At 40.9% G+C, this 23,572-nt stretch overlaps 1 protein-coding gene across 2 annotated transcripts in view; it reads right to left on the bottom strand.

The window, feature by feature from the left end:
- Positions 1-23,572, bottom strand: part of pcdh19 (protocadherin 19) — a 58,253-nt gene that overhangs the window by 25,510 nt on the left and 9,171 nt on the right. For both annotated transcript variants that reach the window (XM_088385414.1, XM_088385424.1), the window contains one exon: positions 3,223-3,281. In XM_088385414.1, coding sequence (XP_088241540.1) covers positions 3,223-3,281 — 59 coding nt within the window. The remainder of the gene's footprint in view (positions 1-3,222; positions 3,282-23,572) is intronic.

Below are 23,572 nucleotides of genomic sequence, written 5' to 3'. Positions count from 1 at the left end.
AGAAGTAGCAGGGAGAGAGTGGGAGGTAGGAGTGAAGGACATTCCAAGGTAGCTGTATCCTCAAACACTAGCCGAACGTTCCCCATTGCAAGGCTGAAGCAGCGGATAATGCTGACCTTCTGATGTTATCACTGTAATTGCACCTGTATCAGACCAGGGGGGTTCACTGGGCTCCTGAGGGGCTTACTTTGTGGGAATCTGCACTTCCATGCTCTTTGTTTACATAAATGCAGGAAATCTTTGGAGGGGAAATTGTCATAATGGGTCTGTAGGGAGGGGTCAAAGCTGGGAGCAAACAAAAGAAAGCCCCCATTGTTGCAAGGCTGCAGGTAACAAAAGGACAATTGTGGAATCTATAGTATCCCACTTGCAAAACTATTCCACAGCCGGAGGGAATTATTTTGACCACCGTGCCCATTTCCTAAACCTGCGTTCCCACGTAGGTATCCAATTTTGGGGCAGCACGATGGACTTGCCGGTAGCACATGTGCCTAACAGCTCAAAGAGGATCTGTGATCAAATCTCTGCTCAAGTCCTTCCCGCATTGAGACCGCAAGTTGTGCCTGCGCTTGCGTGGGCTTTCTACAGATACTCCAGCTTCCTCCCACATTCATGCATGAAGACTATAGACCAGGGATTGGCAACTGAAATGCTGGAGGGGGCCACAATCTTTTATCAGTGTGACTGGGGGAGGCGGGGCACATACTTCATAACCAGATGTACAAAAAAAATGCTATTTTAAATATGGATAAATAAGCGCTATATATTATTCACTTTTGATAATACATATTTCAATGCATGGAAAACCCACTGCCTTAACCCAGCAACAAAAGATTTGAAGCAAACAACAGAAATAACCACATAGTGTTTTATTTTTTCAGTATAATGAGCTCTCGCACAAAAATGACCATTTCAGGACAGCACAAAAGTGCTGAACAAGAAACCGACATTAAGTGCAAAATCCTTTTTTTAATAAATTGGAGCTAGGGGTAAAATAAATAAATAAATAATCATCATCATCAAGGGCCCCCATCCCTGCAATGGATTATACTTTGGGTGTGAATATGAATAGTTGTTTGTCCCTAAGTGCTTTGCGATTGATTAGTGACATGCTGTACCCCTCCTCTAGCCCAAAGTGACCCCGAGGACATATGCTGGGAAAATTAAATAGATGAATCTGTTTTTTGAGTCCACACATGGATGATGGTTTTAAATTATCGAATCTACTTTCACATAAAAACAAACTGACCAGCTGTTATTTAGCCACCCATAAGCCTTAAAAAAGCATCAAGTGCCTGGTTGGCATATTCTGACGCCTTCAAACCGTAGTATCGTGACAGATGATATTTATTTGCACATAAATATTCTAAAACATTTTCAAAGTGTGAATGAAGACAGTGCTCCTACAATGTCACCAACATATGACTCATGTACAACAAGGAGGTCGTTGAACATGTTCTGTTGTTAAATGTCGTAAAATATTTAATAGAAACATAGCGTTGAGATTTTGATTTAGATATCAAATGAGAAGCTGTTTTTTACATTTAAAATACTCTTCTTAATCTTATCTATCATATCTAATCTTCAAAGCAACTGTACATTTTTTAATGTAACATCTTAATTTTCATTCTGATGGGCCACTGACTTCTGATAAGCTAGTCTGGAGGTCTTTCATAAATTGGACTCTTCTCATAATCGCTGCAGCAGAAGGTCATGATTATGCATAGTGTTCTATGACTTGTGTTGTTTTTCACAGATATAGGGAGAGCAAACAAATTAGTTGCTTTTCCTACAAAATAATATGATTTGTGTCACGTTATGTATGAAATTATCAGCTAAATGTAGACTCTAATACATAGAATACAATCCCTTTCATTGCCATAGCAATACTGAATCTCATTCTCTGTGCGGTTTATTTTGGCTGACCTACTTGGACAATTCTCATGTTGTGTTAGCGCAAGCATGACTGCTACCTTGCTCAATCATTCTATGATGATGTTGATTTCAAGAAACTGCATAGTAGCTTGCTCTATGGCTTTTAGATTTACAAAGCTGCTCGCGGAAGCCTAAGAAGGAAATACGCTGACATATGGCTAAAAAAAAATAGGATTTTCATTTATGATGCTTCAGTGGGATATTAACGATGATTAATATAACCTCAATTCAAACTGTAATAATGAGAACAGAGAATATTTAATTGCCACAGGAACCATGGATTTCCTTTTCTGAAGGTCTTACGATGGACCTGCCTGGGTGCCTTCTCCATTGCTTGATAATAATTTAAAGACCCTAACATTGACTTCACAATTACAGGGGGAATGAAAATGTGACTTGACTTATATTTTAAAGAATTTGATTTATATATCAAATGTCTCTCATGGGTTATATGACATATAATTCACATAAGATAAAAGTAGATTCTAAGGATAACAGAATGTCTTTCATTGCCATTGCAACCCCACATCTACTTTAATTGGTCTTTAGTTTAGTGGACCTGCCTGGAGACCTTCTACGTCACTTTAGCGCTTAAATTCATATAAATTTGCTTAAAAGATTGTGATAAGATGATGTTCATAAGTTTATGTTAAAATCCTGATTTCTTTTTTGTCTGATTGTCTTGAAAAATGAGTAACACTTCACAACTATAGGGAGAGCGCATGGAGGAAATTGTTACTTCCCTTTCTTTTAAAGTATCACATAGTTTAATGACATATACAGTAGATTAAAGTGAATACAACATTTGACATTGCCATGGCAACCCTGAATCGCCTCCACATTGGTTGCTATTTGATATGGTGGAACTGTGGCACCTCGCATGTTAAGTTAGCAGAAGCGTGACTGCTAGCTTGCTGAAAGGATTACCAATAGGCATTGTATTGTAAGAGGGTGAGCAAAAACTTTCATTTCTGTTACTTTAAAAGAACTGGTTTGCATTGCGTGTTGCTTACGCGTGGTCTTGAGGTTGATTCCTATCATATAAATGTAGATTCTGATGTTGTATCTAATTAAGTCATCTCCATCCATCTTTCTTCATCATTTGAATGAATTATCTAGAGGATTTCATTTTTTTCTTTCTTTCTTTCTTTTGCAATCCCTATTATCCCCACTCCAAAACAAACACATACAAATTGCTGCAAGGATTCCTGCGCTCTCATTAGATAAAACAATAAGAGATAACAATGGTAGCAAGGTGCATGAAACAAAAAAAAATAATAAACGTACCTTTTAATGAGGTGGGCTCTGCTGTTCACATAACTGGAGTCAATTGAATAATTCTCCGTCTGGAACACAGAGGTGGGGTGGGGTGGGATGAGGGTTGGTGAGTAGGGGATATGAGTGGGGAGGGTGGAAACAGGGAGATACATACTTTCAATAGGAGAAGAAACTATAACAATGTTAGCAGTGATTGGTTTTCATAAGGAATGTTATTTTCCACAAAGGAGAGCGTCCTCTGCATCTTTTAAAGCACATACACACGCTGACACACATTGAGGCTGACGAGGTGTCGAGTGGTGCGGTGAACACAAGTTTCATCAATCCCCAGTCCACATGCACTCCTTTGCTGGCCAGCCCACCAACTTTGAAACAGAATCATTAAGGCAAGAAGTGGAAGAAGAAAAGTTCCCCCTATCATCCGAAAATGTTTCCCTTCTCTCCCCGCGTGCGAAGGGCTCACTTCTAACACATTTGAGAACATTACACATTAATGTGGAGAAAATTAAATAAATAACAGCGAGAGAAGGAGATGAAATTAAGCGCGTACTGGGGGAATCTTAACGCCGCAATTGGAGATGAAAAGACTTTTTCAGAATATGCACGCGATAGATCTCTGACCCACATTACAGCGTAAAGTTCAAAGGCATCCCACATTCATATTTCGCCCAGCGTTTATATTTGCTGAGGACGTATGAACCCCTGTCGCGCCACTGTGTAGAGTCAACTCCCACAAAAAACTGGAGTCTTCTAAAAAAAAAAGCATGGAGGTCCAGTGAAAAGGCAGGAAGTGACCCTTCCCTGCAAAGAGTGATCAGATGCAGGTGTTTTCCGGGGAGAGAAAGCAGAGGCTTCACTTTAAATTCCAAAGTGAAGATAGCAGGCGGTGATAAGACGCTGCAGGTCGACCCCTTGACATCCGAGTGAGGCCAGTTGTGCAGATACTACAGCTATGTTGAAAGAATAACAGAACCCAACCATCCCAAAACAAACAAAATGCAACAAAGAAGCCAAGTCAATGCAGACACTCACACAACTTCAATACCTCCTTTCGTCTTTGTTATTTTAGCCGGGAAAAACTGTAATGACGGAAGCAAGGACATGCACCACATTATGAATCAGTGCGTTTGCCGTGAAGGTTATCATGATTCATAGTCCCTTTCTTTAACACAAACTTTAACAAGCCACTGTAAAGAGGAGACAATTCCTTGAAGGAAAAAAGAGAGGGTTATTCATGTTTCATTGTTTGCCCCTGATTTGTTTTCCAGCATGCATACAATACATAGACAGATAATAAAAGAAGCAATCATCATGTCATTTAACAGAGATATGGAAAAGGTCGCACAATTAGGCAAACAACACAAATTTGGGAGAGAAATATTAAAATATAAAAAGTCACACAAAATCCGGCAAGACCATAGTGATGCGTGACACAATCTTCACTTGAGGTCAGTTCAGTAAGCATCAAATAATTAACTCAGATTTTGTTCAGACATTTTAAGATAAAAAACAAATCGACTTAAATTTTGGAATAATAAAGCTCAAAAGTCAGACAAAACCTGTAAAAGGTTGATCATGTAAGGTGTGACTCCAGCAATTCTAGTGAGACCTCAGCGTTCTTCACTAAAGCTCACGTCGAATAAATAATTCTGCTTGTGTTAGAAGTTATAAGTATGGTAAAACTCCAAATGATCTAACAATGTGGCAACCATTTTTTTTCCAGAAAAGTATACCTGAAAAATCCCCCCCCCCCAAAAATTGCAATCATACACAATACAGTGAGTGCAGCATTCCTCTGTGTAGCTCAGTTCAGCAAGCGTCAAAGAATGGATTGTGTTTTAAAACTCAAAAGCATCAAAATATGCTCAAAACCCTGGAGGTCAATAATGTGCATTATAGCGCAAGACTTGAAATCTCACAATACTTTAGCATTCTTCACTCGAGCTCAGTTGAGCCAGTATTAAGGAATTAACTCGAATGAACTTGAACAGAGCAATTATTGATCCAACTCAGTTGCTCGCTATTTCCAAAAAGTTTATTTCACAGGTGGTTATTGTCTGCCATAAACGCTGTTGTTCATTTGGCAGACAGAAAACACCCTGCTTGTAACAAGCTTGCAACATGGCTAAGTTGATTCAAAGAATTCAACAGGAAATGACCACTGCTCCCTTCTTCTCAAAACCAGAAGGAGCAACATTGATGAGTCACTCACTCCGACGAAGGCTCAGCACAGAAACCCAACGCCCACGTTCGTGAAGACCTCAAATCGGAGGGCGTATCAATAGGTCTCGCTGCGAGGGGTCAAGTTGCAGCCGAGAGCAGCCGAGGAGAAGGGGGGAGGCCGCAAATGGCTCCTTAATCAGGTTGGACAATGTGTTGTTGTGATCTGAGCGGCCCCGCTTTGGCGGCCAGAGCCACTCTATTCCCATAATTATTGTTCCGTTTCATCTGGAGGACTGCGGGGAGGAATGTGACTGATCACTGTGTCACGACAAGTAAGGAGGGGAGTCGAGGGAGCGGATTCAAGATGGGAGGAAATGGGCGAGAGTTGACCTGCGGGACACATAAGCATCACCCTCCACATCCCATCCCCATATTTGTTGGGTTTTTTAGCCTTTGTATCTTTCTCTTCAATAAAAGCAGGGTCACCAGGACAATGAACTCGTCTTTTGGCATCGAGAGAAAAAGCAATCTCCTCTAAGATTTGATTTGCCTTCCTCGCAGCGCGGGACGTACGGTCGGAAAAAGAGTAAGGGTGGGGTGGGCAGTGCCAATTCTTCTACTAGTAATCACTCGACAAGCTCAGCAGATTTTGCAAAAAGATAGCAAGGAGAAAGAAGATAAAGACAGAATGTCACCGCTGCCTCACTCTATGAATTACCAAGTTGGTGGTGGAAAACCGCAACATTTAAGTTGGAGTAAACATAGGCAGATGGAGGAATAGGCACTAATAAGATGCTGAAAAAAAGGGATGCATAAAAGGTGTCACCGGCAATCTGTTCAATTTATAGGTAGAGAAATTTCTCCCGTTTTCTCTTTCGTCTGACCGTGACAATTTACAGTTTAAAAACAAAGTAGCGATAAAAGAAGGCGTTGTGATGCTGATAAACAATCGTTTGGCAGACGGCATGTCTGCATGGATGGGATGCTAACATTGTGTCCAATAAAACTGAGCTGGAATGTGTATTTGTCCTAAGTCTGCTTTGATGATGATGCAGACGCACACGTTTGCGTTCCCCCATGACTGCAGTTGAATTTAACTGAGTCTTAATGCACAATTTTGCACACACAGATGCTCCCCCCTTGTTGAGCTTTTCTCGTCCCCAAATCCCCCGACTTGGCGGGAATGCGCTTTTAAAGAGGCAACTGGCTCACCTGTAGGTCTGCCCCCTGCCGTGCCACTGAGCCCTATTGTGGTGATGTGAAAGACAAAGACCCCTCCAACTCAGTGAAGAGTTTACTATATTCTGTTTACCGCATACCGCTGAGCAACCCTTGCCCCAGACACCCACAACTATTCCACCTTTTTCCCCGATAAGAGAAATTCTCATAGATCCTCGGCCATCTGCTGGATTATAGATTTCCCTCTTCCTTGAGACAGGCCAAGACCCCTCAGAGAGGATCAGTGGTGAAAAAGCGTGGAAGAGAGCTTTAGGCCATAGCCGTAGTTGCGGATGAGATTACATTTTCTATTTCTGCTTGCTGCGGGGAGTCAGCCCTGATGAATACGGAGAGTTATTCCAGTTTAATATCAACGGGCTCCCTCACATACTCAAATTATATTCGATCAATTGTGACAGAGGGGTACACATGTGACAAACAACCTGCCACGTTCCCCGCATCATTTCACTCCATCACCCGTCAATTTAGTCCAAACCCGGCCGCCGCGTCCGGGAATTAATCATGCTACCAAAGTGAATTATTGTGGCTGAGAGAATGTGTTAAAAGTCAGCTCTTTTTCTGTGGCTCGAAAAAAATGGAAGGAAAAGCCAATGGCCATCACTTTGTCCTTGATGGTGCGGTACATGTCGAGTATTCTCCCAGCAAACCAAATAATGGCCCCTCTCAAACACAATGACACAGGCACGTAAACACAGCACCACTTCCTGCTTGCATTTCCGTCTTTGTCGTTTAGCCTTCCCGTGTGAAGGTGAACAAATACTTCACACTCCGGGTCTAAAAAGACAATCAATTGCGAAACTCGTAAAATGGACAAGAAAGGCTAAAGAAGTCAACCTGAGTTTACTCTCGGACCAAAAGACGACATTTATTCGTCATTGTCTTTCAGAATCAAATTTGCTGGGGAGGGATATTGAGGTGATTCTGAATGTTTTCCCTGCCAGCTTCCACGTAGCTCAACTTAGCAAATTTGACGTTGTTGTTCTTACTCAGACTAAAGATTGCTCCCCGATTATTTACAGTCAAGTAGTGCACTCAATTTTGCTGTTTCACTACTGATCAAAATTCAATTCCACACAATCGACATTTTTACGATCACTTAATCGATTTAATAAGTTGCTAAACCCACACATACCATCTATGTAAGAAAAGTGCCTATGATGACTACTTGTCTTTTTACTGTGAGACTCAGACAATAGTCCAGACTTGTCTCCATGTCACTCAGGCCTGGAGGCTCCATAGACATCCAGTCGGAAGACATGTGATTAATTATACATACATTGATAGAAATGCCATTCATTATTCATGTGTTTTAGAGCCACCCCCCCTTTCAGCATGATGAAAAGATCTTAAATAATAGGCTCCCCTCTGCAGACATCTGCATTCCAACGTAGTCGAGCGATGCTTAAGCAGCTTAAGTCTGTTGTCTTTCTGGTCAGGGAGGGGGTCGCCGTTCACCTCTGACATGTTTTTCTAAAACTTTGGTGTCCCTGTGACTTCCCGCGGTGGTTGTTTTGTGTTGCCTTTGTTCCGAGTGACAAGACTGGTCAGCATCAGTTGAATAGCAATCTTGGCGCTGCGTCTTCAAACTCCTGAGGCGGCGTAAGAGTTTCATTGAACACCTGTTCGGCATTCATGGCAGCACGTGCCCGCAGACTCAATCCATCGCAGCGCAAGAAAGAAGAGCATGAGATAAAGTTGGACGGTTTTACATAATAATAAAGCGGCAAGGTTGTGGGAGAAAAATGTATCTGCGCTGTTTCCTATGAGAAGTCATCTTAAGAACTTCCCCTGTGGGGCAAGTCTTCAGGGATTTGATTTGATTTGGATCTCGAGCCAAAAAGTTTTTAGTCGTCTCATCCCTATCAAAAAATGTGTAAATTGGCATGAAGGAGGGAGGTTTGGATTAAGGAAAAGATGAGCTTTGCAACTTTTCTAGAAAGGATTTGTGCTTGTGACCCCTTGGGAACAAGCACTACTCTCAAAATAATTAGCAGTCATTTATTTATTTTTTTGGTGTGAGAATTACTAGATAGCGTTGATTCCTCGTGTTCTGCCCTACATTAGCCAGCATTGTAGGGAGAAGTCAGGCACACTAAATTAGAGCATGAGATATTCCCAAAGGTTTACACCTCCCTTGGGCCGGGCTTTACAAATACACATTCAGAAAGAGTGTAGATTATGCAAAGAGCCAAGCTTTTGGTTACAGAAACGGTACAGAAATTAGCATCTGGAACCAGGAAGCGATACATTAGCCTACAACTATTCAGGTCATAAATAAGAGAACTATTTGAATGATTGATGTGAATATTTAGCATGTATGTCACCATAGCAACTACCAGAATACTACTGACATGCACACCTGCCTCCAGTATCACATACACAATGAATTCAAGCAATGAATAGTTCAGCAAATCAGCAAATACTTTCCTTAATTTTTTTTTTTTAATTTTCCGTAAAAGTCAGCCACAAGTGTAAATGATTTTAAATGTGGGTTAAAAACTATGCTCCCCCCCAACACATAAGATTATGGTCTTTTGAAACATTTTTCAAATTATTAAACCCAAATATTTTCCTTGCATTTCACATTTGTTTTACAAATTTTTCAAATTCACCTAAATTTCTGCATTTCAATTTTAAATGTCTTTAGTTTTTTTGGGCTGATATGCTTTTGCCTTGACTACTGATCTGTACCATATTTAGACTCTCTATGCTTTTACTCTTCTTTAGATTGATGAGTGGATTACATTATTTAGGTTGTTTGTGTAGTCGCGTCTGTGTATACATCACTGATTGCTGATGACATCGGATTCACATTGACACGGTAGATCGTATCTGTTGATGCTGCGGTTGCATTGGCAGATATCTGATTCATATCTGATTTTATCCACATTTGGAAAAATCTTAATTACATGCCGAATGCTTTGACACATACCCCAATTATGCCACTCGGGAGCAAAAAGAAAATGTTCAAAGCTTGTAGATTGAGTATTAAAGGTGGGCAGCAGTCCCATCTTTCCCTGCAATGCCACTCCTGACATCGCCCCCTCCTCACCCACTGTGACAAGGCATCTTTCCAGACATTTCAGTCCGATGGAGATTTGCAGCAGCTCATTACAGACAGCAAAGACTCGGCCAACGGATGCAGTCGCCCAGAGACGGATTGAGTTGGTCTGTTTATTGACATGCCTTAATCTGACACTGGGTAAAGGGAATTAGTCACCGCCTGTAGACATACTCTGGCTTCACGAGCTACTCCGGCAAATAGGGAGGCAGTGCTTGGGGTGGAGTGGAACTTCATCAAAGTTCATTAATCCCACCACCCCGGGCCATTCTCGCAAAGAAATCATGTTTACATTATAGCACTCGAGTGAAGGGGTGACGTAGTTTTGAAAGGACATATGGTGAAGATGCATGTCATGCAGTATCCGTGTGCTCCAGAAGCTTCACCCAATGTAACACAAAAATTACATTTGCAAACAACCTTTGTATCGCAGCAGTTTTTTAACCAATGCTTTGAATCAAGGATTCTCAAGCCTTTTGGGTCAAGGGGCCTGTTACAGTGGAGAATTTTACTGTTGTTTATCACTCTTTTAGCAATTCCTCTGATCATTCTCACAAGAGTTTTTTTAAACGTCAACCCATGTTTTATTCTGGATAAGAAGCAGACTACATGAATGGAAACATTTTTAATCCATTTTACGTAAAACAGGAAAAGAGCTGGCTGGGTAGTAATTGCAGTCAATTTCTCTGAATATTGCCAAAGACAGTTTCCGTTTACATGTGGCAAAAGCAGTCATTTATTGACATTTTTGACCCAAGGCTTTCGACATCTACATCCAAGATGTGTCTTTTTGCAGAGACATTTTCATGATAGGAGAGTGAGAGAGCTTGAAATGGTGTTCACGTGAAGTCATGTCAGGTTCACAATATATCATAATTAAATTCAAACTATTTAACCCCCGGTTCGAGCTCATGGACCCACAGTGTCCGAGCCCCCAGATTGAGGACCGCTTTTTTAAATAATGCCAAAACAAGGCCACGCCTATCGGTGATCCAGATAAGCAGGCAGCACACTATGATTTTAATCCTGTTTGCTGGTAAATCAATGAGATGCACATCTGTTTGGTCATCTACAGCAATGGTTTTACTAAGCAGCTGTCAGAGTGACAGCAGAGTATTATCTGCTTGCTCATCATCGCTGCGCCTATAAATCCGGCTTCTTAACAGGATCGAGGGCTCTCCAATGGGAATCCCATCTCGTGCTGCCTCTGTTTTTGATACCCTATCGATTGAAAGAAAAAAACTCAGAACAAGTAAAGGGGAAGGGATAAACAATGTGCATTCCTGGTGAGTCAGGAGGGGAATAACGCAACAGGAATCTGCAGTGAGACAAGTGTTGACCCAAACACACACATACGCACGCTCACAGTGGGAAAGAAAACTGGAACAGTCATCTCTATCAGGGAACAGAAACCTAGCAGTGTGCAAGCAGGGGGCCGCTGGAAGAGAAAGAGGGGCCAGATGCGATGCAGTGGGCTTGACCCACTCATTGGGGGAAGTGATTGTGTGTGTGTGCGTGTGTGTGTGTGCGTGTGTGTGTGTGCGTGTGTGTGTGTGCGTGTGTGTGTGTGTGTGTGTGTGTGTGTGTGTGTGTGTGTGTGTGTGTGTGTGTGTGTGTGTGTGTGTGTGTGTGTGTGTGTGTTGGGGGTTGGGGGGGATTAGCTGAACTGACTTCATTTAATTGAATTTGTATTTTGCCCGACTTTGGGGGGCAAACTGTTTTTCACCGTGGGGGAATCTACGGGGGTCGTGGAAAACAGCAACAGACGGTGAAACTGCACGTCCTTACCCCTGCGGTGCATTGACAGGATGACGGTGAGGTGCTGCTGTATTACTGCACACACATACGCTAACACTTATCTTGTTTCCCTGTAATTATGTCTCCATTATGAAGTATAATCTATCCCATTGAAATGCATCTTACGCACCAGCATCCACCTTTCCGCAGCTTTGATTTCTTAAAATGAAGTCCTTTTTAATCCTTTTGTTCCGCCACCCTTAACAACATGTAGTAATATTCGGTGCTTATCCGAAGCGCCGCTACGTGCGCGCTCGTGTTTGTATGTCAGCGTGTGTGCTAAGCCGTTATCTTGCAAGAACATATCTCTGGGCTGGATGTTTATCTGGGATGATTGGAAGAGTTCGCCTTGTCCCAGCGCCATAGCACACAATATTATCTTTTGTTTTTCATCATTTCATTTCTCCCAGGCCCCGATAGTTTGATGGTCGATGGGAGAGAAATCCCTTTAGTCACCCCCGGGCGTCTAATGTACTTTTATTTGTAATCTGTAAATTTAATAAATCAAATGGGGGAGGAAACAATCCGTACACAATCAAATACTTCGACTCCCTTTTGTACTGCGGTGAGGGGGAGGCATGGCTGTCACTATTAGGCGGAGGAGAAACAGCTGCAGCGTGCAAGTATACAACAAACACAACACGCCTTCCTCCTGATGGCTTCATAGAAAAATTGCGCAGGGCTCGGCTATCAAGTCTCTCGCGGAACAGGCCCGCCATTCTTTTCTAACGTTTGCAGTCAAAGCAGGACTGCACCATTTAAAACCATTCCAATTGTTTTTGATCGCATATATTATTGTGATCATAATATTGGGTTTGGTCTAAAAAAATTATTTGATATTTAATACAGAAAGTGAATGTATTGAGGTTCCACAGGTAGGTTGATTACAATAGTGCACATGTGCATTTCATTACCACGAGGTTTAGCTCTGAGCCTCTACTCAACTTTTTTTTTCAGAGGTTCATATTCACTGCCTAACTATATTGTGCCAAAGCGCATTTGTTTAAAATTGGGCAAGGTCCAACTGGTTAGCTGAGTTGCACCAATGTGTTTACATTTTACATTTATGTGTTTACATACGTATTTTTTATGGTTCTATTCTTGAAAAAGGGTGATTGGTTTACTTAGTTTTTGTTTACTTGCTAAATACATTTTCTAAAATAGTACTGTGTGAGGTTCCCCCTGGCTTGCAAAGTTTACACAATGATATGCCTACAATAGGAGTGTTTTTATGCTCACATTTTGCAAAAACTAACTGAATGTAGACTACATTGATTTGCTCTGAGTTTCAACTATACTGACTTTCATTGTTCTTATCTTGTGGGGAAAAAACATAGGTCCAGGCCCTGAGCTCCACCTCAAGGACCTTTTTGTTTCACTATTTACCCTTTTAAACAAAGCAATTACAGTACCCCATTAATCAGCCCATTTGGAATTGACATTAAAGAATGAACATTGAATGCATGTGAGAGGTTTTGCCTTCAATGGCCCATCCCTGCAGGAAAGCACAAAAGAAAATGTGAGTCAGAAAATCTTATTTTGTCTTAATGCAGAGGCCAGAACTGGCTGTTCAAGACTATCAGACACTCTCTAGTAATCATCTTTTTCCCTTTCCCTTCCCCAGCTCCTATCAAAAGATGTTACTGTGTAAAATGTCAGCGAGAGACAGAGAGCGAGGGGAAAAGGAGGCAAGAGAAGTAATCTCCATCTCCTTTTTGATCACAAGTGGAATAATTGGAACCCTCTTAGGCTCATTACACAAGTTGCCCGCCAGCCAAAAGATAGCTCCAGCTGCCCCTCTCCATTCATGTCGAAGCTTTGAAAAATACTGCTTTCTCCAGTAACAACTCTTTATGAGATGCAATGACAAGAGGTCCCATATTAAAGGGCAATGCCTTTTTTTTAAACGGAGATATAGTAGCTCTCAACAAGCGCAGTCAAACAGTCAACGGAGTGGCAAGAAGAAAAATAACCCAGAGACGATAAAGGCGCCTTGTTAACAATGATCCCTGCGACTGATCTGAAAACTATGTTTGTCACGATTATGATTCCAATTACTATTACTGTGTTATCCAGATTAACCTTAGCAACGACTTTAAATCACCTGCGCTTGATGGCAGCCGAGTCATGACTATGAAGAACGGCGCCAATGTCCCGTCAGATAAATCCACTCTAATTAGTCGTGTGCCTTACAGGGCCTATGTGCTGTTCATAATTAGAGCTACTGTAGCAAAGGTCACGCAAAACTATTTAGAGAGGATGCAGGCTGCATGGATAATGGAAGAGAGTGAGGGTAGGGGAGAGGATGACGTTCTTTTTTGCCACCGTTTAGGGCTCCTTTTCAAATTAATTAATTGCACAGTGCGTTGCTGGACACCATTTGACACAAAAGCTACATGGGTGTGTCTTTTTACCTGTGGAGGTGAGGCCGCCACCCCATTCACCTCATTGCTGCGTCTGTTAATTAGCTGTCGCCTAATATGTTTCAAATAGCCCTATAAGTTCCGTTATTAATTGTGAAGGCGCAAGGAGGTTTGATGCTCCAACCGTCAGCACGGCTTAACGAGTTGAGACAGAAACGTTGAGGCCGATGTAAACAAGTCCCTTCGCCGAGGTGCTTCTAGTATTTCGACGCAAGCCTCATCTCCCCCGTGTGGTTTTGGCACCATCTTAACTCCCAGGCTGCCTCCCGAGATAAGAGCTCAGGGCTTTACATGCAGGATCCGCAAGGAATTCAGTCACCTTGTCATCATCGCAACACCAACAAAATAAGCAACAGCTTCACACTTATACAAGTATCTCATTTCCTGCCCACCACCTGAACGTGCGCTCATGTTTTTCTCCAACTTTTATTTACTGATTTTGAATTTGCCGCCAGCTTTCTTCCATTTCAATAACATGCATGTAGGTTTCCCTGAAGACTTAGGTGGGAATGTGAATTTGACTGACTGTCTATCTGTGCTTTCGATTTGCTAGTCAGCTATAATAGGCCCATCCACACACTTAATAAGAACAAGAGCTATATAAAATGAATGGATAGATTCTGTATTTACTGCTGGTAAGTCCATGAACCTTCGAGTCATCTTGGTCAAAATTAGGAGCATGGGGACCTTAATTATACAGTAAAGCTCAAGCCAAAACAGTCATGCAAAATGAAAGAAGCTGTGTAAGATGGGTCAAATTACTCATGAATATTGTATGAATTTAAAATAATGCCACAAGAACTCTTGATTTCAAACAGCAAAGCTTACAAGGGGAACAGCAAGTTATGTTTTTTTGTGGCACTATAAAGCAATTCAAGTGTGCCTTTGTTGTGTTCATTGCTAAATGGATTTGTTCTTTTGTTTTGTGAGAAAATGTGTACCAAATTAGCTTTTTTTTCTTCACTTACTATTGATATGAAAAGCATTGTTTCTCACCAAGGCAATTTTGTTTTCAACATCCATCCATTTTCTATACTGCTTGTCCCCACGGGAGTCACTGGCGTGCTGAAGCCTATCACAGCAGTCATCGGGCAGTAGGCGGGGGACACTCTGAACCGGTTGCCAGCCAATCGCAGGGCAGACAGAAACAAACAATCATCCGCACTCGCACTCACACCTAGGGGCAATTTGGAGTGCTCAATCAGCCTATAAAGAATGTTTTTGGGATGAGGGAGGAAACTGGAGTGCCTGGAGAAAACACACGCAGTCACGGGGGCAGGATAGCCATAAAATAGGACATAGAGTTCATTCAGTCCAATTTCGTATGATACTTGCTTTAAAGTTAAAACCGTTAAAGTATACCTGAAAATAGCGCCTGTATAATTATTAAACACGATTCCCATTAGTATTTCCTGCCCATGCCCGTCATCTGACAGGGGCAGTGTAGCAAAAAGTCATCTATATGTGTGTCAATCAATGTGTCGACAGTCTGATAATAAAGCCTCTGTGAGCTCATGCTGTGTCCACTGCTGGGTGCATTGCACTCGAGTTCAACTGAGATGAACTTTGAAATTTGTTTTTGGACTTTGGAGCTCCATATTTCCTTCAGCTGCTTTGGTGCGATGTATAATGAATGAACGCGACATTTAAGTAGCGTACAACAAACAGCCAAGTAGATCTGATTAGCAGCTTTAGTGGAAAATCTTCCATCCAATTTCTATAGCACTGGTTCCTGAAGTCTGTCCGAGCTGACTTTGAGTGAGGACTGTTTACCAGCCAGTCACAGGGCCGCGCATATAGTCAAAACCGCAATTCATGCTCACGTTCATACCAAACTAATGTCTTGAATTAACCAAAGAAAGAAGACTCTGGGGGAGAATCTATGAAAACCCACATTTCTTGACTCTAACAAGCTAACCACTATTCAAATGTGCTTCCCATGACAAGAAAACAATTTGATTTCATATTAATTTCATAAACGTGATGAAAGATATTAAAAATACGGTAATCTTTCTAAAGGGAAAGATATGTTTATTGAGCGCAAAGTTAAAACGAGCAAATTGGTTCATTTCTTTTCTTGCAGCTCATCTCGTCACATGCTCTGAACATTTCTGCTGTTTTTGCAGGAGACTTAACTGTGGCTTTAATAAACGAGTGAGAGGCATTCACCACGATCAACAAGACATCTCATTATAGCCTCTTTCAGTCTTTTAAACACACAATGATTTTACTTGGGTGGGTGAGAGTGGAAGCATATGCGTTTGTTTCTGTTGTGTTGTGGGGAGTGGGTGAGGTTGTTTGAAAACGGCCAATTGTGATTATCATTGATCTCATTTGTCAGATGCCTAATCTCTGACTCATCTCCACCCCGGCCACATCAGGTGACGACGAAGCACCTTCCCCCGTTTCTTTAAATCCCAAACAAGTGTTGAGGGAAGCGGCGATAAGCGGGCCCTTATCCTTTTAAAGACACTCCCGTAATCCGACTGCGGTGGGAGAAGGGAGGGGGCTTCATCCTTGAGAGATTTAGTCTGGATTAGATCTAGTCCCCCAAATTAAACCAAAAAAAGCATGTTTAAAAAAAAATCATGTTCATGCAAACTGGGTGAGTGGCTTCCGACCAGTGCTATGAACAAGGTAACTGATGGAGGTCTAGAATTGGTGAAATGCTCCTGTTCAGCTGCCATATTTTATTTCTGCTTCTTTATCTGATCATCGGTAGAGATGCCCAAAACATCTTGCGTGCTGAATACCAGATTCTCTTTGCCAACCAGCTTAGCATCACACAAACTCCTCAAGCCGAACTCTCCTGTCCCCATTGACATGAATTGCCAATGCAAAAACAAAGCCAAATCTGCGGCTTAGAAGCTCAAATAATAATCAGCAAGTAGCGTACAAATCAAAAGTCACAACACCATAACCATGTCATTCCACCCCCATCTTCATTTTCTGTGCTCTCAAAGTAGGTGACCACATATCAACTAGACAAAACTAGGATTTCTAGTTTGAACACAAACATTATTGTAATGGGGATTTCAGATTTTTGCCAAAAGTAGGAAAGTTGGCTTTGAACAGCTGAGCAAGCTAGAACATTATAAATATATGTTATCTGTTAAATGTTTCCGTGTTTTTTTTTTCTATTAACTTTTCATTTCTATTAACTTCTTATTCTATTTACATGTCAAATTTGTGAAGATAGTGCTAGCTTGAAGATAAAAAGTTTTCATGAAGCCACACACTTAATTTTGGTTTGCCATCATACAAAGTTGAGGTTTTTTTTTTTTTAAGTTTGGACAATATTAGGATGTATACATGCACTAAACATTTTAACTCTCATGAACAGATACACATTTTTAAGACAGTCGGCCATTTTGGAAAGCTAATGTTAGCTTGAAGCGAAGCAGTTCAGCTCAATTCATTTTGCCTGATACAGTTTCTTTATTAGGCAAAGAAGGATTCGTAAATTTTTAATATATATGAACCTGACTGGGATAAGCAGTGCAGAAAATGAATGGATGTATGTGGTAGGAAAGTAAACATAAATGCTCGTGGACCATAATTGATTGAAAAAGCTCTATTCAAAATTAAATATTCGATTTTAATGTGTGATTTTGACACTGTGGGATAACTGGCATGTCAAACATTTCACAACATTATTTCAGTGTGTTAACTCGGAATGGTTACGTTGAGAAATTTTGGGACGCTTATCATCTTTCATGTTCACTTGTTCACCTAATTAGGCTTGAGTCGGGTTTCATAAATGCAGTTAAATGAATTACCATGTTAAATGAATTTGTATCGCAGCTGGTATCAAAATGAAAGCATACCAAAGTGACCATTTTGATGAATACCTTCCACCATTTTCAATCCAGAAAAAAATATTTAAAACAACACAATGCTCACACTCAATAAGAGCTCTGTGGCAACCAGACCAGTTTGTGGCAACCATCCTGGTCTGGTTGCCAAAGGAATCATCAACCTACATTATTCAAAACCAGAGATTATAAATGGAGGCTTTTTCTTTCAGGAGCACTGCTGCTCTACCTTTCTAACTGGAGCAAGGAGCAGCTCTCAGGTGGAACTAAAGAAGTTAGCATGGAAAAAAAAAGACGACACTTAAAGCCACCTTAGTGAGGCCAAGTGCTTTTCGTTCATTAAGTTGGCTGTCTGGGCTGTGCTATGTCAAACGTCAGACGTGAGGGGAAAGTCAAAAAGCGGGGCCCATTGTGCGCCGCGGCCTGAATATTATTTCCTAATGCCACAAGCGAGCGGCGTCATTATCAATTTCAAAGCAAGGCAGTCATAACTATTATCATTAATGATGTTTTCATCCTTTGCATGTCTTGAGCCCAACAAGACACAATGTCATCTATTCCTGGCACACATTCCTGTCTTCGCAACTTGACCTGGTATTACTCAAGCAAAGAAATGGATTCTCATCCCTCTTCAAGCCGCCATTGGGTGTAAATAATACGCTAGGCCCTTTTCTGGAAACCTATAATCCCAGGAACACTGGCTTGGGCAAAAAAACCTGCATATCTGCGTGTGAATGCAAAAATGCAAAGCACTCCTTAATGGAAAGGTGAGACTTTCAAACAACAAATCCCCGACACCAAACATCAGCAAAATTCTCTCCCAGAGCCTTCATTGTGCTGCTTAATTCTTAATGTCATCTCGCGGCTCCTCCACTTTATGTCAAGCTCAATCACACAGACTGCTCTGAGATTTGCACACATCATGAATGAGAATAGGAGCTAAACACACAGAGTGGGGGGCGACAACGGCTGAGGGAGAAGCGATAAAGGAAGGGCATTACAGGGGTGACGGCGTCGGAGGGGGATGAGCACGGGAGAAAAAAATGGCAGGAACACAGGGCAGGGGGAACGTGAGGCCTCCACACTCGGTCATAGCCCATTAGACTGGCTGGCTGCAAGTGCTGCAGCTCATTACATGCTCTACCTCTGTTGTGTGGATGCACAATGCACAATTACGCCACCCCGCTGCTCTGACGGCTACGTCGCCCTGTGCCTCTGAGGCAGCTGATTTCTGCCACTGCTACAGTTGAAACATCCACATAATAGTCCCTGATGCAAATGCGGGTTTATGTCTTGAAACAAAAGCGCCATTTGAATGTTCTCAAATGAAATGAAGGGCCTCTGCACCACCGGGCCAAACAAAACAACAATGCAGTATTTGCCCGTCTGTTTACAACTTCAGTGCTACGTTTTTAATACTTTCTTCTCACTATTAAAAAAGCATGTGACTCTGACACAAGAAAAGATCAAGCTAATTCCAGCCACAATAGGTTTATAGCAAACATCCAAACGTAGTGGCAGTGGCGCAGCAAAGCGCAACGGCATACAGCAACTGCTATGCAGTTGGGTTTCTTCCACCCGTGCCGGCAAATTGTTTGACAAGTCTTCCTACTTACAATTCTACAATAATGCATGCAGAAGTTGGCATTTAATCTGATGGGGGGAAATGCTAACTAACGTCCTCCCGCTACCTCCTTGTTTTAGGCCTCAGCGAAAAGGTCACTCTTCCCCAGTGTCAGAGCTGCCTGCTCAAGGAACTTTCTCCTCACATCTAGTATTAAAAAAATGTCTGTGCCTCTGTGTTATGGGGGGGCAGAGCGATAAGAGCATTTCACAAACAAAGAAATCTTGCAACAACAAAACATTAACTTGCCAGGTGCTATTTGCCATTGTAACCCCATTCCTCATTCTCCATGAATAAAGAACGCAAAACACAAACTGGTAATTTCCTAAAATGTTGACATACACAACGACAAATGTTAATGCCTTGGCATTATACTTGTATAGTGTATAGAGCTTTCCATTGCTCAATAATGATGGAATCTTTTTTTTTTTGCATTACTGTATTTACATTCTAGTAATTGGCGTGGGACAAATCAAATGCCTTTACTGCCTTCCATTTCAGTTTTAGTTAGTTAAAAAAAAGTGCAAACATCTGTAACCAAAGGTTTACATAAATGTAAGTATTCAAAGGGCTGTCTTGACTTTCTTAAAAATGAAATAGATATCCACGATTTATTTGGCAATATTAAGAATTAATTGTTGTGCATAATTAAAAACAAGTCAGAAAGAAAATTGTGAAAAAAAGTCTAAAGATTACAAATATATTTCTCCCTGAGTTTAAGCAAATCATTGGTTTTGTGTTTTTAAAAATGCAAGCTGACCTTTTCTCCCCTCTATAAATGCAGACCATTCTCTTGGGCTATCCCATGACCCATTACTGGAAGACGAGCTATTTCTTTTTCCGTATTCTCTTCCTAGAGTCATAAGTTTTTTTGAAGGCTTAATAAACCTTTGCAGGAAACAATTCGGACAATTATGCGCTTGATGGTAAACATTTGCATATTTATGTATTCTGTTGGGACTTGAGACAGTTCAATGATTTCCATGAAAGGAAACACAATATGGCATATTTATGTCTGAGAGTTTAATTTGAGAAATTAAAAGCGGGAGTAGGGCGGATGAAAAAACGCCACTGGATACTCATTTAAATGGGTAATTACGTCCATGCAGCATTGCTTGCGGGGTCTAACAAGGTGCGTAATGATGTCCTGTTCCCTAGTGATAAACATCATCACGATGTCCATTTCCTTCACTCCATTTAGCCTTCTCAAAATTACATGTGGACCCATCAGCCTCGGTCCAAAGTTCTTGTCGCCTTACTGCGTTCACGTCCACTAAAAGTCTTTAGAGATTTATCCCTGCTCTGTGACTGACTCTGCATTAAATCCCTATTTTATGATGCATAATAATACAAAGCGTGTCCACATTTCCTCATTTTCAGTGGTTTTGAACAAAGCTGGATGAAAAGTGGATGATTATGGTAACCACTTTGTATCTGCTGAATAAAATATATTGTCACACACAGTTTAGAATCCACTTAAACCACTATCTTCACTTAATGCTACCATCTGTGTTGTTGGATACAATGAAATAATATTTATCTCCAAAGTAGGACATAGTAATTTAACATTAGAAATGTGACATTTTCTGCTATTGTGGTAGTTGGAAATGGAAAGGAAATAAAAAAAAGAATGGGTCCTCATCTGAAGGCCAGATTTTATAGAAAGAAAATAAATAGCACTCAGCAGGGTGCAGACCTTTGCTAAGGCCAAACTGTCATGGACTGAATCAGTAGAAAATGATGGATAAATGGATAGACAGATGAACGGATGAACGGACGGCTAGCTCAACAGATAGACGTTAACATAGGTAAACAGCAAAAGCTCCCCAAAAAATTTTCCCAAAAGCTAGTGATAAAAAACGACTAAAATTGTAGCCAGTGTTACTTACCATAGTTTACTCCTCAAAAAAAAATGTTTGCAAAAGTTCGTCAACAATGGTTACTAAGCAAAGGTTATTTAACAAAATACCAAAATATTGGAAATGTTCATTGATATAAAACAAAACTGTTACCAAAGTTTAGTTGCCAAAAGTAACCGAAAGTGTGACAAAAAGATATTTTCCACTATATTTGCGCACAACAGCCACGTGAAGGCTGGCACCACTGGTGGGCTCCGACTGTGGAAACACTTCAACAGCAAAATTAGCAGCGTGTGTGTGTGTGTGTGTGCGTGTGTGCGTGCATGTGTGTGTGTGTGTGTGTGTGTGCGTGTGTGCGTGCATGTGTGTGTGTGTGTGTGTGTGTGTGTGCGTGTGTGTTCCCAAATGTGCATATGGAACCAAGGCCAAACTCATTTTGAGAGGGCACTAAGTGCATCGCTCTCACCCACAGCTCATTCATTTCTGACGACCGAGGCTTTGTTTGTCCTTATAAACACTGACACTTGAAAAATAGTGCAGCCTTTCCAAAGTCTCTACCTTACAATCAACTTAAATAATTAACAGAATCATCCGCCAATCAATCAGGAGGACAGACTGAAGCTTTTGGGGGGGGGATGCTTTTTGCCCAAACTCTCTTGAAGTGAGGAGAAAATAAATCATCAACTTTTGATAATAGTGTACATGCAAGTCTGAGAAGTAGCCCTTTGCTTGGTCAATGAATCGAGTGAATCCAGTCATGTTATTCTGCTGACAAAAAAAGGATTATCTTCCCTAGCTAAAGGAGCCGTTACCTTTTTAAAACACCACGCAAATAGGCCTTATTTCAATTTACAGTAATATGCCTGAAGCAATTTGAAGCACTGCTGAGATATTCTCAATAGCATAGCGCCAAACTACTGCACAACACAGCGATAACAGCAACATTTACGGCTAACCGTATATTAAATGCAAAATTACAACTACAATAGCATTAAAAGGGCACTCTAAATGCAGGATCACTATGATGTCTGATTATTGACAATGCTTCTCATTCCTGAGTCAGCCTCTACGATCTAAATGATAATGTCACAGCTCATGTTTCAAATAAATGAGACAATCCATAAGAGATGTTTTGTGTGTGGCATTTGTGTGTGTGTGTGTGTACGTATTCATCACGAGTGTAGAAGGCCACCTGCTACGATGTGAATGACGGCAACACGGCTGCCTCTCGCTCAGTGTGACATGTTTGGCTGCAGCCGTGCATCCTGGTGTGATGCTGAGAATCTGATATTGTTATGTAGGCATCAGCTTTGGTAACATAATGAATGCCACAATATACAGGATGAGGCAGGCAGACCTTGAGATTTATCACAGACAATCGGTATTACACTCAGTATGTTTATATTTTAACAACAGCCATCACATTTATGAGTTTTCTATCCCTGTTATAGATTTGACTTCAACATTAATTCTGAATTTGGCGAAGTGAGACTAAATTGTCCATAGGTGTAAATTTGAATGTAATTTGTCTATATGTGCCCTGCCACTGAATGGGGATCAATCAAGGGCGTACCCTGCTTCTTGTCAAAAATCAGATGGAACAGGCTCCAGCTCAACTGCAATGATAAATGGTATCGAAAATGGATGAACGTTGTATTTTCCTTCATTAACCAATTAGCCCTAAAAAATGTTCCAAAATGTAAATGCCAAAATGACTAAAACTTCACTTAAACTTTGTAACTAAAAAATGGTACCAAAGGATTTTTACCAAAATTACCAGCGAGTGTGAGCCAACTTTAGCATCATTTAGAGAACAATAGGTACAAAAAGTGCAGCAAATGTAATTTCTCATAGTTAAATGTTACCAAAGGTTAGTTCACAAAAAGCCAAATTGTTACCATAATTTACAGTATTTTTGCCAAATGTTACCGAGATATTGTCATTTGATTGCTTCCAACATTACCCCAAATGATACAAAAATATAGCTTACATAGTTAACTAAATTGTTACCAAAAATCAGACATCAAAGGACCACTTTTTTTTTTTCTAAACCAATATTGACTTTTCTGTCAAGCAGCTGGGAGAAATCACATGGTTCAGATGGTTCTTATGTGAAACTGAAATTAACAAATGCAGTATATTAAGTATTAACGTGTGTTCTCCATAATAACTGTATAATTCAATGTGATGTGTATCTGGAATTAAATCGCAAGGCTTGCAACTATAAAATGGTGCATGGCGACTGAAACGTGTATTGATTGTCAGTCAGCTGGAGAAGTCCTACTTTCTGCTTTATTTGTCACCCTCTCTTATTAATTACCGCTCTAAAATATAGAAGAAGGAAAAAAAACACCTGGCTGAGATGAATCAATAAAATT

This window comes from Syngnathus floridae, chromosome 1, assembly GCF_059516105.1.
Source record: "Syngnathus floridae isolate MCC-2025c chromosome 1, RoL_Sflo_1.0, whole genome shotgun sequence".
NCBI classification, from domain to species: Eukaryota; Metazoa; Chordata; class Actinopteri; order Syngnathiformes; family Syngnathidae; genus Syngnathus; species Syngnathus floridae.
This window is presented reverse-complemented; position numbering and strand designations above follow the sequence as displayed.